Source organism: Coregonus lavaretus (genome assembly GCF_964263955.1).
Source record: "Coregonus lavaretus genome assembly, chromosome: 7".
Lineage (NCBI taxonomy): Eukaryota > Metazoa > Chordata > Actinopteri > Salmoniformes > Salmonidae > Coregonus > Coregonus lavaretus.
Genome location: NC_139994.1, coordinates 52,163,910 through 52,178,357, shown reverse-complemented (window position 1 = coordinate 52,178,357; position 14,448 = coordinate 52,163,910). Strand labels below are relative to the sequence as shown.

The 14,448-nt window shown below is 41.0% G+C and overlaps 2 protein-coding genes across 2 annotated transcripts in view; both read right to left on the bottom strand.

The window, feature by feature from the left end:
- Positions 1-427: 427 nt before the first annotated feature.
- On the bottom strand, positions 428-12,296 carry LOC311132833 (interleukin-13 receptor subunit alpha-1-like). The gene is made up of 10 exons (XM_084166185.1): positions 11,957-12,296; positions 11,353-11,486; positions 10,938-11,088; positions 9,739-9,841; positions 8,210-8,385; positions 5,874-6,007; positions 4,985-5,123; positions 4,531-4,621; positions 2,630-2,711; positions 428-2,292 (listed from the first exon to the last, which is right to left on the bottom strand). Exons 1-10 carry the CDS (start codon positions 12,036-12,038, stop codon positions 2,191-2,193), a joined length of 1,194 nt encoding a protein of 397 aa, XP_084022311.1. The 5' UTR covers positions 12,039-12,296; the 3' UTR covers positions 428-2,190.
- Positions 12,297-12,479: 183 nt separating this feature from the next.
- Positions 12,480-14,448, bottom strand: part of dock11 (dedicator of cytokinesis 11) — a 117,949-nt gene continuing 115,980 nt past the window's right edge. Inside the window, exon 54 of the mRNA XM_084166043.1 lies at positions 12,480-14,441. Within this exon, the coding sequence (XP_084022169.1) occupies positions 14,352-14,441 (90 nt within the window). The 3' untranslated portion in view covers positions 12,480-14,351. The remainder of the gene's footprint in view (positions 14,442-14,448) is intronic.

Here is a 14,448-nt window from a genome sequence, read left to right as displayed (position 1 = left end):
ATCCGATATCAACTCAGACTGACTGCCAATAAAGAAAATCTTGTGAGGTCCACAGTAGTGTGATTGGAGACACACTCCACATACATTTTAGTCATTTTAGCAGACGCTCTTATCCAGAGCGACTTACAGTTAGTGCATACATTATTTTATCGAACCCACAACACTGGGGTTGCAAACGCCATGCTCTACCAACTGAGCTACATCCCCTGCCGGCCAAATCCCTCCCCTACCCTGGACGACGCTGGGCCAATTGTGCGCGCCGCCCCATGGGTCTCCCGGTCACGGCCGGCTACGACAGAGCCTGGATTCGAACCAGGATCTCTAGTGGCACAGCTAGCACTGCGATGCAGTGCCTTAGACCACTGCGCCATAGTCTTAAGATATAATTATTTGAATCAAGATTATCAAGCATCGACACGTCACTCACTTAGCTTAAGGGAGGATTTCATCACGACAAAGCGAGCTAAACAGACAGGCAATGATTCACAGCATCAGTTTTGTGATTTCTCAATTCAATTCCAAATACAGCTTCACCCTTCCAACTTTCTCCCTTTCTCCCATCATATCAGCCACTGTGCTTCTGCCTCTGCATTGCTTGCTCTTTGGGGATTTACACTGGGTATCTGTAAAGCACTTTTTGACGACTGCTGATGTAAAATGGGCTTCATTTACATTTGATTGATTGATATCATACTGACTATATGTCTAAGGATGGAACTAGAACATGTTCCAGGAAGAAATCCCTCTGTGAAAATGAAAAGGGATTGATCACTCACATGATTCAGTTCTTTGTTGATTGACTTATTCTCTCAACACACACTCTGGATTGATTCTCATCCTTGAGTAGCAGGTACACAAGCCCTTGTCCATTGATTACTCTGTGAGCATGTTTTCTGATTTCCAAGGTTACATTTATCTCTCATTCAGAACAGACCAGATAACAGGTTTAAGCTGTTCAGCAGGTCCTCCTCAAAGTACGTTTCTCATTCCAGGTTGTTAAAAAGGACTTTTATCAAGGAAGAGTCTCTGCACGTATGTGATGTGAATGATACTCGATGAGTGTGTGGTGATAGAAATGAATCATGCATGCAAAACAACAACAAGGTTCCATAAAACAGCATAAAAAAGAAATACGAAAAAAAGAAGTGTTGCACAAAACATTTCCTTGACACGCAAAACTCAAAATATATATTTCACCAACATTTGTACATATACATAATATACAATAGATACACCTGCACAATCTATTTTACACATAGCTATTACGTACAGGGAAGCTATCCCTTTAAATAGTAATGCCAGAGGTCAGGTCGATGACAATAGGGTCACAACAAGCTACCTCACATTAGCAGCATATAGCCCTTGATAGGCATTTTGCATCCCAAATGGCACCTTGTTCCCTATATAGTGCACTACTTTTGACCAGAGCCCTATGGGCCCTGGACAAAAGGAACACACTATACGTGTAGTGAATAGGGAGCGATTTGGGACACAATCATTGTCTAGCTCCCCTACCAGTATGTCAATGTCCTAAAGCCCCTGCCAAGAGGTCTGGCCTTTTATGGCACAGGTAGTACACTCAATTCACAGAGGGTCACAAGTCCCTCTTTGTCCCCTAAATCATTACATGATCAACAGGGTTGATCGGTCAGATAAAGACTGTGGTGCCGCCTGGGCATCTCTTTGGGCACTGCCCACCAATGTCCTATTTGGTCGGGAGTGAGGGTTAGGAGTCCAGCACCTCCTCGTTTTCAGCACTGGCTTTCTGATAACCTCTGACATTTGATGTAAGACCCCACGCCTTGGGATGCAAGAGGTTCATGAGAACAGTTCTTAGTATCTGCCCAAACAAACAAACACACACACACACATGTAACCCAGAACAATACAGGAGGCAGTGTGTCAATAAGTCCTGACAGTTCCAGGACAAACAAAGGAAAAGGCGTCTCCATAGTCCAATACTCCACACACTCTCAGCCTGTATCCAACTCGTTAAGGTCGTCCATCGACTGCGGAGCTCAAACTCCTGACACTTTTCAGCAATGCAGTTAGGGTCCACCTTAAGATGGCTTGCTTTTTGAGGGCCAGTCAATGACACTGAAGTCACTTGGCTCCCAGGTCATACTGGGTCAGGTTGTAGCTTTATCTGTCTGCACAGTATTAATCACTACTGGGTCAGTGTGTAGTCTCTCAGTGGTCAGGCTGCATCATGGGAAGTGTAGGGTCTTTCTCTAGGCTGATCTTACATTCCACCTCCTCCTTAACCGGGACATAGAGATTGCCTATGGAGCTCTGGAACACAGAGAGAAACAGTTGGAGTGGGTTAGTGTGTGTTTATCGGGTGTGTGTGTGTATGTGTATGTCTGAGAATGTGAATGTGTGTGTGTGGGTAAGGGTGTTAACTATTGCAAACAATGTCTATTCCACATTGGTTCCATGTCATTTCATTGAAATGACGTAGAAACAATGTTTATTCAACCAGTGTGTGCCTGGTGGGTAGTACTGTAAGAGGAAGTTTAGTATCTAATGCATATGCTGATGTTAGCATTTCCAGTAAGTGAAGTTCAACAACAGTTGCAGTTGACCACTGCTAATAATGAAAGAGACCAGAGGATGTTGCTGTTCTCACCTTCTGTTCCTTATTGCTGTTCAGCATGTCCTTGAAAATCAGTGAGGGTTGTGGAATCTTAGGGAAAAGCTTCTCTCTGTGCCTGGAAAAGAACCACAAAACTATTTGCCCAAAATTCAAACCCTAATCACCAAAATGGCAATTAATTAAGTGAAAACACATTTCCTAGATATCTTCCGTCTCTTAAGACATTCAATCAATCTAAATCCCAACACACACGCGTACGGACACACACGCACGCACACGCTCACACACTCAGAACGCAGACAAATGGATATACAGTGAGGGAAAAAAGTATTTGATCCCCTGCTGATTTTGTACGTTTGCCCACTGACAAAGAAATGATCAGTCTATAATTTTAATGGTAGGTTTATTTGAACAGTGAGAGACAGAATAAGAACAAACAAATCCAGAAAAATGCATTTTAAAAATGTTATAAATTGATTTGCATTTTAATGAGGGAAATAAGTATTTGACCCCCTCTCAATCAGAAAGACTTCTGGCTCCCAGGTGTCTTTTATACAGGTAACGAGCTGAGATTAGGAGCACACTCTTAAAGGGAGTGCTCCTAATCTCAGTTTGTTACCTGTATAAAAGACACCTGTCCACAGAAGCAATCAATCAATCAGATCCCAAACTCTCCACCATGGCCAAGACCAAAGAGCTCTCCAAGGATGTCAGGGACAAGATTGTAGACCTACACAAGGCTGGAATGGGCTACAAGACCATTGCCAAGCAGCTTGGTGAGAAGGTGACAAAAGTTGGTGCGATTATTCGCAAATGGAAGAAACAAAAGAACTGTCAATCTCCCTTGGCCTGGGGCTCCATGCAAGATCTCACCCCGTGGAGTTGCAATGATCATGAGAACGGTGAGGAATCAGCCCAGAACTACATGAGATGATCTTGTCAATGATCTCAAGGCAGCTGGGACCATAGTCACCAAGAAAACAATTGGTAACACACTACACTGTGAAGGACTGAAATCCTGCAGCGCCCGCAAGGTCCCCCTGCTCAAGAAAGCACATATACAGGCCTGTCTGAAGTTTGCCAATGAACATCTGAATGATTCAGAGGAGAACTGGGTGAAAGTGTTGTGGTCAGATGACACCAAAATCGAGCTCTTTGGCATCAACTCAACTCGCCGTGTTTGGAGGAGGAGGAATGCTGCCTATGACCCCAAGAACACCATCCCCACCGTCAAACATGGAGGTGGAAACATTATGCTTTGGGGGTGTTTTTCTGCTAAGAGGACAGGACAACTTCACCGCATCAAAGGGACGATGGACGGGGCCATGTACCGTCAAATATTGGGTAAGAACCTCCTTCCCTCAGCCAGGGCATTGAAAATGGGTCGTGGATGGGTATTCCAGCATGACAATGACCCAAAACACACGGCCAAGGCAACAAAGGAGTGGCTCAAGAAGAAGCACATTAAGGTCCTGGAGTGGCCTAGCCAGTCTCCAGACCTTAATCCCATAGAAAATCTGTGGAGGGAGCTGAACGTTCGAGTTGCCAAACATCAGCCTCGAAACCTTAATGACTTGGAGAAGATCTGCAAAGAGGAGTGGGACAAAATCCCTCCTGAGATGTGTGCAAACCTGGTGGCCAACTACAAGAAACGTCTAACCTCTGTGATTGCCAACAAGGGTTTTGCCACCAAGTACTAAGTCATGTTTTGCAGAGGGGTCAAATACTTATTTCCCTCATTAAAATGCAAATCAATTTATAACATTTTTGACATGCGTTTTTCTGGATTTTGTTGTTGTTATTCTGTCTCTCACTGTTCAAATAAACCTCCCATTAAAATGATAGACTGATCATGTCTTTGTCAGTGGGCAAACGTACAAAATCAGCAGGGGATCAAATACTTTTTTCCCTCACTGTAGTGTAGGTTGACTTACCTCATAAAACAACAAATCAAAAGGATGAGGAATAAGAAGACTGCAGCTGGAATGACAGTACCAACCACAGTCATCGACCATTCATCCACACCTGAAAGGAAAACAAGCAAAACATCAGTGACTGGGTCTAATTCTAATCTTGACAAGGCTATTACATTTAGCCAACATTCAATACACAATTATATTACTATGACATATACTATTTTATAGACTACTGGTATATTCAACTTTTTATTCTATTTGCTCCTATTTTATTTTATTTATTTATAAAAAATGTAACCTTTATTTAACTAGGCAAGTCAATTAATAAGGATGTGTGGCTGAAGGGGAAAGTTTCAACTATTTCAATGGTAGTACAATTACATAATTGTATGTGTTGTGAAAGAGAGAGAGAATGTAAAGAAAGAAAGAAAGAAAGAAAGAAAGAAAGAAAGCAGGAAAGAGGAGGAAGTACCGTAGATTTCCTCTTCGCTCCAGTCGCTGCCTCCGTCCCCACACCATTTCTGATAGACTGCTTTCACCTGCACTCTGTACTGGCATCTCCGGTCATATGGAACCTTCACTGGTACATATTTCGATTGTATTTCCTTACTCTGCAAGAAACATACACAGAACCATGAGTGGAACTCAAATAGTGGTACACTCTTAGAAAAAAAAGGTGCTATCTAGTACCTAAAAGGGTTCTTCGGCTGTCCCCATAGGAGAACCCTTTGAATAACCTTTTTGGTTCCAGGTAGAACTATTTTGGGTTCCATGTAAAACCCTTTCCACAGAGGGTTCTACATGGAAACCAAAAGGCTTCTACTTGGAACCAAAAGGGGTTCTACCTGGAACCAAAAGGGGTTCTCCTATGGGGACAGCCGTAGAACCCTTTTGGAACCTTTTTTTCTAAGAGTGTCCTATTTGACTGAAACACCCATGCCCACAGACACACACACAAACAGCAGATGTCCAAGGCCCCCCTCATCCTAACACATTCAGTAGGTACGTCAAAGCAATGTAAACATTCTCCAGTGACTAAAGCTGTATTCTTCTTGGTGTAATTCACAGAAGTGGCCTGTCTCATGGTGACCATAGCAGAACGCCCAACCCATCATCTGAACTATATTCTGTCTGCAGCCAGCTAAACTTAGGCTTCTTTATCTGTTTCTTTGTTTATGGATAATAATCATGATTACAAACACAGGTTTTGAAAGGTTCCCTGTTGCAAAATAGATTTTATCTCAGTGAGACTAACTTGCCAGGTTGTCAATGTAAAAAAGAATTTGTTCTGAACTAGTTTTCCTAGATAAATAAAGGGAGACATAAATGTAAATACAAATATCCACACATCCAGGGCTTACCAGAGACTCTTGACACTTGTTGTAGTTTAAGATGTAATTCCAGCAGTGGCTAGCGCCTATGTCCGGATGGTCCCAGCTCAGGATGAGATTCTTCCCTTCCTCTGTGATCTTCACCTTAGGGGCCTGGGGCTTGACTGAAGAGAATCAGACATACAGTATAACATTAGATAAATGAGAGTATTGGTAATATCAACAATATTGCATACTTGAGAGTTTAGTAGTATCATGTAATTACTAATTGGTTGGTCGACTTGGAATTGACCTCCATAGGGAAGTAGGGGTGCTGGAGGTGGTGCAGCACCCCCTGGTGAAATGGTAAAACTGCAAGAATTTGTGGTGTGGCAAGAAATACATAAAAAAATACTTGGGTGGTGGAGAGAGAAAAACATGGGCCCCATTCTGCATGGAGAGCTCTCGGCTATATTTTGTAAGCGGTACGCTCATGATATGCTCTGATTTATTCAGTTGTGGGGGTTTGGAGTCAGACGCGCTCTGCTGAACGATAGACAGTTTACTTTGAGTTAAGTCAGGTCTCTCTCTCTCTCTCTCTCTCTCTCTCTCTCTCTCTCTCTCTCCCCCTCTCTCCCTCCCCCTCTCTCCCTCTCTCTCCCTTTCCCTTTTCCCATAGAGTGTTTTTCAAGTTTGGGGAAGTTAATTTTCACCATAAACATTCACCTTTATAATAAAGCATTCCATGCATCTATCATCGCATTTGCAGACTTATATAAGATAGCCTACTATTCCAAAGGTGATGAGTTGATTGGATAGTCACAATTTAGGCTAATAATGTTACTGAATCACTGTTCCCAAAAAAGACTGCGGTGTTCAATGCATGGCTGAGCCTGTAGTGGCGTAGAGTATGCCTAGGCTATCGGATACATTTCTTCATGTGTTTTATAAACACATTTCATGCAATTCTACTACATTTTATGTTTTTAATACGACAACAATTACAGGGTAGTCTAGGCCTATAGGCTACTGCCGACTCTGGCCTATGAAAGGGAAGACACAAATTGTACAATATGAAGTCCATCTAACCTGGAGGAGGGAATTATTGTTATTGTTCAAAAACAAAGTTTCAAGTGGCACTGGCCCAATGATAAAGAGTGAATTATGCGCACAGCGCATGGGGATATGGCTGATGTTCTCAGCTGGTACCAATAAGATAGGCTACTGTTTGCTCAAATTGCGAATTTTGATAACTAAAATACAGATTAGAGTCTTTTCATTGTCTTCTCTTTACAGCAATAATAGCCATTTCCTTTCCAAACTATGTTTTCCCCCAATGAAATTGGAGGTAGAGGACAGAAAAAACATGGGATATTAAAATATACACTGAGGGTACAAAACATTAAGAACATCTGCTCTTTCATAGACTGACCAGATAAATCCAGGTGAAGGCTATGATCTCTTATTGAGATCAGTGTGGATGAAGGGGAGGAGACAGGTTAAAGAAGGATTTTTAAGCCTTGAGACAATTGAGACATGGATTGTGTATGTGTGCCATTCAGAGGGTGAATGTGTGAGACAAAAGTTTGAAGTGCCTTTGAACGGGGTATGGTAGAAGGTATCAGGTGCACCGGTTTGTGTCAAGAACTGCAACGCTGCTGGGTTTTTCACGCTCAACAGTTTCCTGTGTGTATCAAGAATGGTCCACCATCCAAAACTCATCCAGCCAACTTGACACAACTGTGGGAAGCATTGTAGTCAACATGTGCCAGCATCCCTGTGGAACACTTTTGACATCTTGTAGATTCCATGCCATCATAGATTCCAACTAATTTATGCTGTTCTGAGGGCAATGTCTCGCATAGCTGTCCATGGTCCTGAAACCGTATATTTTTGGGCTCAGTTTTAATACGCACAATCTTGTGTTTACTAATTTAATTACAACACCCCTCTTGTTTTCTCTCTCTCTCTCTCTCTCTCTCTCTCTCTCTCTCTCTCTCTCTCTCTCTCTCTCTCTCTCTCTCTCTCTCTCTATCTCTCTCTCTCCCCCCCACACACCCGCTGTTACGCAGTAGCCTACAAAGAAATGTGTGCTCTATTCACAATGGTTAATTTTGTTTTGCAAACAGTCATGAGTTAAATCAACTTAGGCTGTAGTGACTCCTGTTACCGAATCTTGTCCCGAATATTGGCTACTCATCACATTAGGAATTGTATTTTGTTGTTAACCTGCAAATGCTTTATTATAAAGATGTTTTTTTTCAACTAACAGCTATGTTTACCTCCCGAGTTACATTTGTTTGAATGGTTTTCAGATCATACCATGAGGATATATTGCAAACATAGATTTTTAACTGTTAAATAATGTGGTATGGGGTTATTCTTACCATGATATCTAGGAAGCACCAGGAAGTTATTCCGTACATACGAGCCATTGAGAGTCCCATTGACCAGGAAGTAGACGTCATATTGAAGGAAGGCTCCTCTCAGGTGACATCCTGTCCTCTGAGCAGCTCTGTACTGGTACTCACTGCATGCTGCTATGTGGGAGTCACCAGGGGACCTGAAACATTAGGGATGAGAGGGATGACAATCTGTCACTGCTCAGCTCAACTGACTCGGCTCAACTGACTCAGCTCAACTGACTCGGCTCAACTGACTCGGCTCAATTGACTCGGCTCAATTGACTCGGCTCAAATGACACTGCTCAACTGTCACAGCTCAACTGACACTACTCGAGTCAACTGACACAAAGTTTAGCTTTTTTGAACAGCTGTAACTGGCGTTTCCTGCAATCTAGAGCAAAAAATTGCCTTATATGATAACAAATAAAGTAACAAATATAATATATTTACATTACGTTCAAAAGTTTGGGGTCACTTAGAAATGTCCTTGTTTTCAAAAGAAAAGCAATTTTTTTGTCCATTAAAATAACATCAAATTGATCAGAAATACAGTGTAGACATTGTTAATGTTGTAAATGGCTATTGTAGCTGGAAACGGCTGATTTTTTACTACTCCCTTCACAGAACAGCGCAAACAGGCTCTAACCAGAATAGAAAGAGGAGTGGGAGGCCCCGGTGCACAACTGAGCAAGAGGACAAATACATTAGAGTGTCTAGTTTGAGAAACAGACGCCTCACAGGCCCTCAACTAGCAGCTTCATTAAATAGTACCCGTAAAACACCAGTCTCAACGTCAACAGTGAAGCAGCGACTCCAGGATGCTGATCTTCTAGGCAGAGTTGCAAAGAAAAAGCCATATCTCAGACTGCCAATCTTAATATTTTCTTTTTATTGGCCAGTCTGAGATATGGCTTTTTCTTTTAAGTTTGCACTGTTCTGTGAAGGGAGTAGTACACAGCGTTGTACGAGATCTTCAGTTTCTTGGCAATTTCTCGCATGGAATAGCCTTCATTTCTCAGAACAAGTATAGACTGACGAGTTTCAGAAGAAAGTTATTTGTTTCATTTTGAGCCTGTAATCGAATCGAATTGCTGATGCTCCAGATACTCAACTAGTCTCAAGAAGGCCAGTTTTATTGCTTCTTTAATCAGCACAACAGTTTTCAGCTGTGCTAACATAATTGCAAAAGGGATTTCTAATGATCAATTAGCCTTTTAAAATGATAAACTTGGATTAGCAAACATAACGTGCCATTGGAACATAGGTCTGATGGTTGCTGATAATGGGCCTCTGTACGCCTACGTAGATATTAAAAATGAGCAGTTTCCAGCTATAATAGCCATTTACAACATTAACAACATCTAGACTGTATTTCTGATCAATTTGATGTTATTTTAATGGACAAAAAAAATGTATTTTTTACATAGTGGCACAGCCAGTCCACAAGGTGGCGCAGCGCCTCTCTTACATTCTTTGGGGAGAGCCCTGATTCATTTTAAAATAGTTCTCACCTGTAGTAGAACTGGAGGTCTTTTGAGGCATCATTGACTGGAAGCCAGCTGCAGTTCATGGCCTTAGAGGAGTAGAGAAAACATCCAAAGTTCTTCACCAACTCTGTTATAAGAGAGAGAGAGAGAGAGAGAGAGAGAGAGAGAGAGAGAGAGAGAGAGAGAGAGAGAGAGAGAGAGAGAGAGAGAGAGAGAGAGAGAGAGAGAGAGAGAGAGAGAGAGAGAGAGAGAGAGAGAGAGAGAGAGAGAGAGAGAGAGAGAGAGAGAGAGAGAGAGAGAGAGAGAGAGAGAGAGAGAGAGAGAGAGAGAGAGAGAGAGAGAGAGAGAAAGAGAGTGAAACCTTGCCACGAGTCTAGACCACAAAAATAGGATCTGACAAATACTGATGCAGATCTAAACGTTGTCCTGATAAAAAACCGGTTGGCATTTATTGAGATGACCCATGTACTAGAGGCAGCTCTGCAGAGTGGTCACTAGCTAGCACAGCCACAAAGTCATAAATCTGATTTTAACCCTAACCTTAACCACACTGCTAACCCTAATGCCTAACCCTAACCTTAAATTAAGACCAAAAAGCACATTTTTGTTTTCAGCTGGACCATCTAGCGGAAATCGTTCAGTTCTGCCTCCAGGGCAAGACTCATGACAATAAAAGCCAACCTGCGATAAAAAATGTTAACATTAATAAACTTTTCTATCCTCTATGGTAACACTTCACTCGACATTGTGCTCAGCTGTAAGGTCATTGTTTTTATTTGCTGTATGCTTAACCCTTTGTTAAATATTTTGGATGGGCATATCAGGCCTACTGTAAAGTACAAATACAAACAAGGGCATTTCAAACATGTAAAGCTATATTAATTTCAGCACATTGTTTGTATTACTGTAGACATATTGGATAAAGTTCAGGAGTTCACAAGTCCCAATGCATATAGGGGCAAATTCTAACTTCCACTTTAGTCACATTTTCGCTTAGGGTGCGTTCGTAGATAGCACTCTGGCTATCTACTTCGATTTCAGAGCACTCTCGTCTGTGTGCAAGAGCGCAGAATAACTGATGAATTTAGGAACACGCAACACCTGTTGAATATGAATGAATTTACAAACGCCCAGAGTCATGCATTTATTTCAATTGGAGACTAAGTGAAAATTCGAAGTTCGGGTTGGAAGTTAGGATTCGCTCCAGAGTAATTGTTACCTACCTGTGGATTTAGGTTTAGAGACGCTGACAGGTTTGCTCTGGGTTCTGTCATTACACTCAACGGGGGATGTTATCACTGTGTAATTCACTGCATCATTCATATCGACATTATACTCTTTATATAAGCAGGGAGTTGAACTTATGTTGGATTTCTGCAAAGAAAAATGTAATCGGTATGTCATTTCACATTTTACAAAGTATTAGTATTAGGTATTGAATGTGATGTGTATTATTATTGAGTAATATCACTTTGTAACAGATGATTTTATAATAGTTTATATGCTTGTTTTATATGCATGAATAGGCTATGTGTTGCAATTCAGTCTGTGCATAAAAAACGGTTTGTATTATAAATTAAATCAAAATGTACTTTTGTTTAATTTTCCCTTTCATGTGCCCAAGTGCATTCGACTCACCTGTCCGGTTCTTGTACTATTGATAATGTATTTCACCTTGCATGATGCGTCTAAATCCTTTGGTGCATTCCACGACAGCTTTATAAGGAATTCAGTCGCCCACGTCAATGACAGGTTAAGCGGCTCAGGGAGAGCTGAAGAGGTGACAAGAGACGAGCAGTGTAAAATACTCTGTATGGCAATGTGATGACCAACTGCTATATATGCTATAAATATATATATCATCCTTGCTATGCCTGATCCACAAATCTGTTTGGTGTAAGCCCTAGTTACAATTTCGGAACAATAAGACTCACGGGGGCAAAGTAACAAGGCCACACAACAAGGCTACAAGGTTACATCGAAAATAATAATAATCATAGTAAGTCCATGTCAAATTAATACATGTTTTAATGGATGCAGAAGTTGCACGGGAATCCAACATGTATTTTCATTTTAAACAGATACTTTTCTCATTATCTAAACTTCTCATTCTCTGACGTCGTTTTCGGGAAGTGGACAGGAAATCCTAATTTTCCTAAAAAGGCTTGCCTACTGAAAATTACTAAACAACTGGTGTCATATGACTATTAAAGGTAATGTAAAGTAAATACAATAGCATTACCTTTCTCAGTTGCAACCTCTGGTGCGACCAAGTTAATAAAGTATTGTAGAACCAAGAGACATTCCAAATGTTTCAAAATCATGTTGTCCCGTGCGTAATTTCTGGCAGAGCGCGCCTCCTCAAAATCGCCCGGAATTCCAAAGGTAAGACAAGAATTGTCGAGCAGTTGTCTCCCAAACAGAGCGAACAATAAAAGTGCCTCACGTTAAGATAAATATAAACAAAAGCAAACACTGGCTTTACACCGGCGAGCGAATTATCAATACATTCATACGGTCTATGATTCCATTTCGTGTGACAAATTGGGCGGAGTTTGTATGGAGCAATAGTTCAATGCTATGAGAGTACAGAATAGGATATCCTTTTCAGTTTGAGTGTGTCAGTCATTCGTTTTCTTCATTGGATAAAATCCCGTATAATACACCTCCTCCTGCTTATAAGTCTTGTGTAGGCTATCATTTGAACATCATAATAATAAAGTTAATAATAACTAAATTAATAAAGTTATTACAACGTACTTTTTCCTCAATTTTTATTTATTTATTGAAAAATGGCTTAACAAAGATATGTTGAACAAGCATCTGTACTTAGATACAGTGTAATTACAATGGTAAATCAAAATCAGACACAATCAGAGAAATAAGACTTATCTCAAACCGATGCAACCATGCATTGGTCCAGAAACAGCACAAATATAAATATGTAGCTACATACATACATACACACATACACACATACATCTTTCTTCTTTTACAGCATAACAACATATTATATACATCTGCATATTATTATAATCTATCTGCTAATTTCAGTGTAGCACTTGTGAAATACTGTACAATCATGTGTTGGAGTTTTATTATTACTTGAAATAGGACAGGAGACTTTTCTGAGGAGAAATGTAGGGACTATTAGAGCAATAGGTCCAGCCAGCCATTCAAATCTGGACCTCAAAGTCAGCTCCACTGCTTTTTTTTAAAAAATTATTCCCCTATAATCAGGGACTGATTTAGACCTGGGATACCAGGTGGGTACAATTAATTATCAGGTAGAACAGAAAATCAGCAGTACTCTAGACCTTGTAGGGTAAGATTTGAATACCCCTGTGATAGAGACATCAATCACAATCACCAACCTGGTCCCACAATAATTGGTCTTTTGACCAATGAGATCAGAATTACGCTGCCTGTATAAACGCAGCCTATGAGTTGGCAAGACAGCACCAACAGACCTGGGACCAGGCTAATCAATCATCATTGACTTAATGTCAAAGAACACACCCCATGTCAGAACATACGACAACAGTTCAACAACTGAAGAAACTGTCTGAGCATTGGGTTATTATAGAGTGACTGACAATTTGACATCATAGAGTATACTGCATTAAACCTTACTGTACATCTTCCTTATAGACTAATACAGACAACAGATGGGTTACCGTTTGTTTGTTCCTAAAACATCAGCAAAATAAGCCACCTTAAGCATTGCAGAATAGACTCCCAGCACTTAAGTGTAATGCGTTTGCTCTCTGAAGCAACACAGCCATTTGATGCAGTGTGCAAGGCGAACAACAGCTTTGCATTGATCATGGACAAAAGGCAGCCATTACCTGGGACATGTTCGCAGGGCACACCGTAGCAAAACTGTTTGCAACGTAACACAAAAAAATCTGTGTTTTTATTGGACAAATTCAGGTAGTAGTACCGCCCCATTTCAAAACGTTTTATTCCTACTGAACACACCCAGATGATCCACATACCGTACGTGACTTATCTCATTATAAGGTAGGTAGGCTAATGTCTACAGTGGTAAAGTGTTAACACTATAGAAATAGTTTATATTTCAATGGTCAACACTGCCTTTGATTGGAGAGATTAAGTCATTCTGCATAGAGCTTTGAGTTGCAACAGTCCAGAGTTTAAACAAATAAAACATTACAAAATAACATCTCCCCCTCGCCATTAAAGAATACAAGTCATTCAAGAAACTTGTAGTCCAAGAGAAAAAAGTGCAATGTCATCTAATACATGACTCAACAGCAAGGCCTGACATTTGACCAATTATGTAATATCGGTAGCACATAATACATTCTCCAAATACTGCTAGCACACAGATGTGCCAAGATATCAGAATATCTCGGCCCTCGTATTAGACATCTTGGTGAGCTCAGTTAGGTAACACTATTCAGGAAGTTTGAGAAGGCAAATGGGAATAGCAAGGCCAATATGCCAAGTCATACTGAACAGTGCTCATCCCAAAGTACATTATAGAAAGGTTTCCAGTTGGTGGGGTGGAGTGAGGAAGTCGACAGGTCCAGTTTGGATCCAACTGGCAGAGCGTGTGTGTGTGTGTTTGGGAGAAATAGCTCTACTCTGTGTTAGTCTGTGTTACAGTCACTTTAGCCCAGGTCTGTAGACGTCCCACTGATGGCACGGAATACGTGTAAGGAGTTCTGGAGCAGTGAACGCATCATATCCTCCTGGAAGATCTACAGT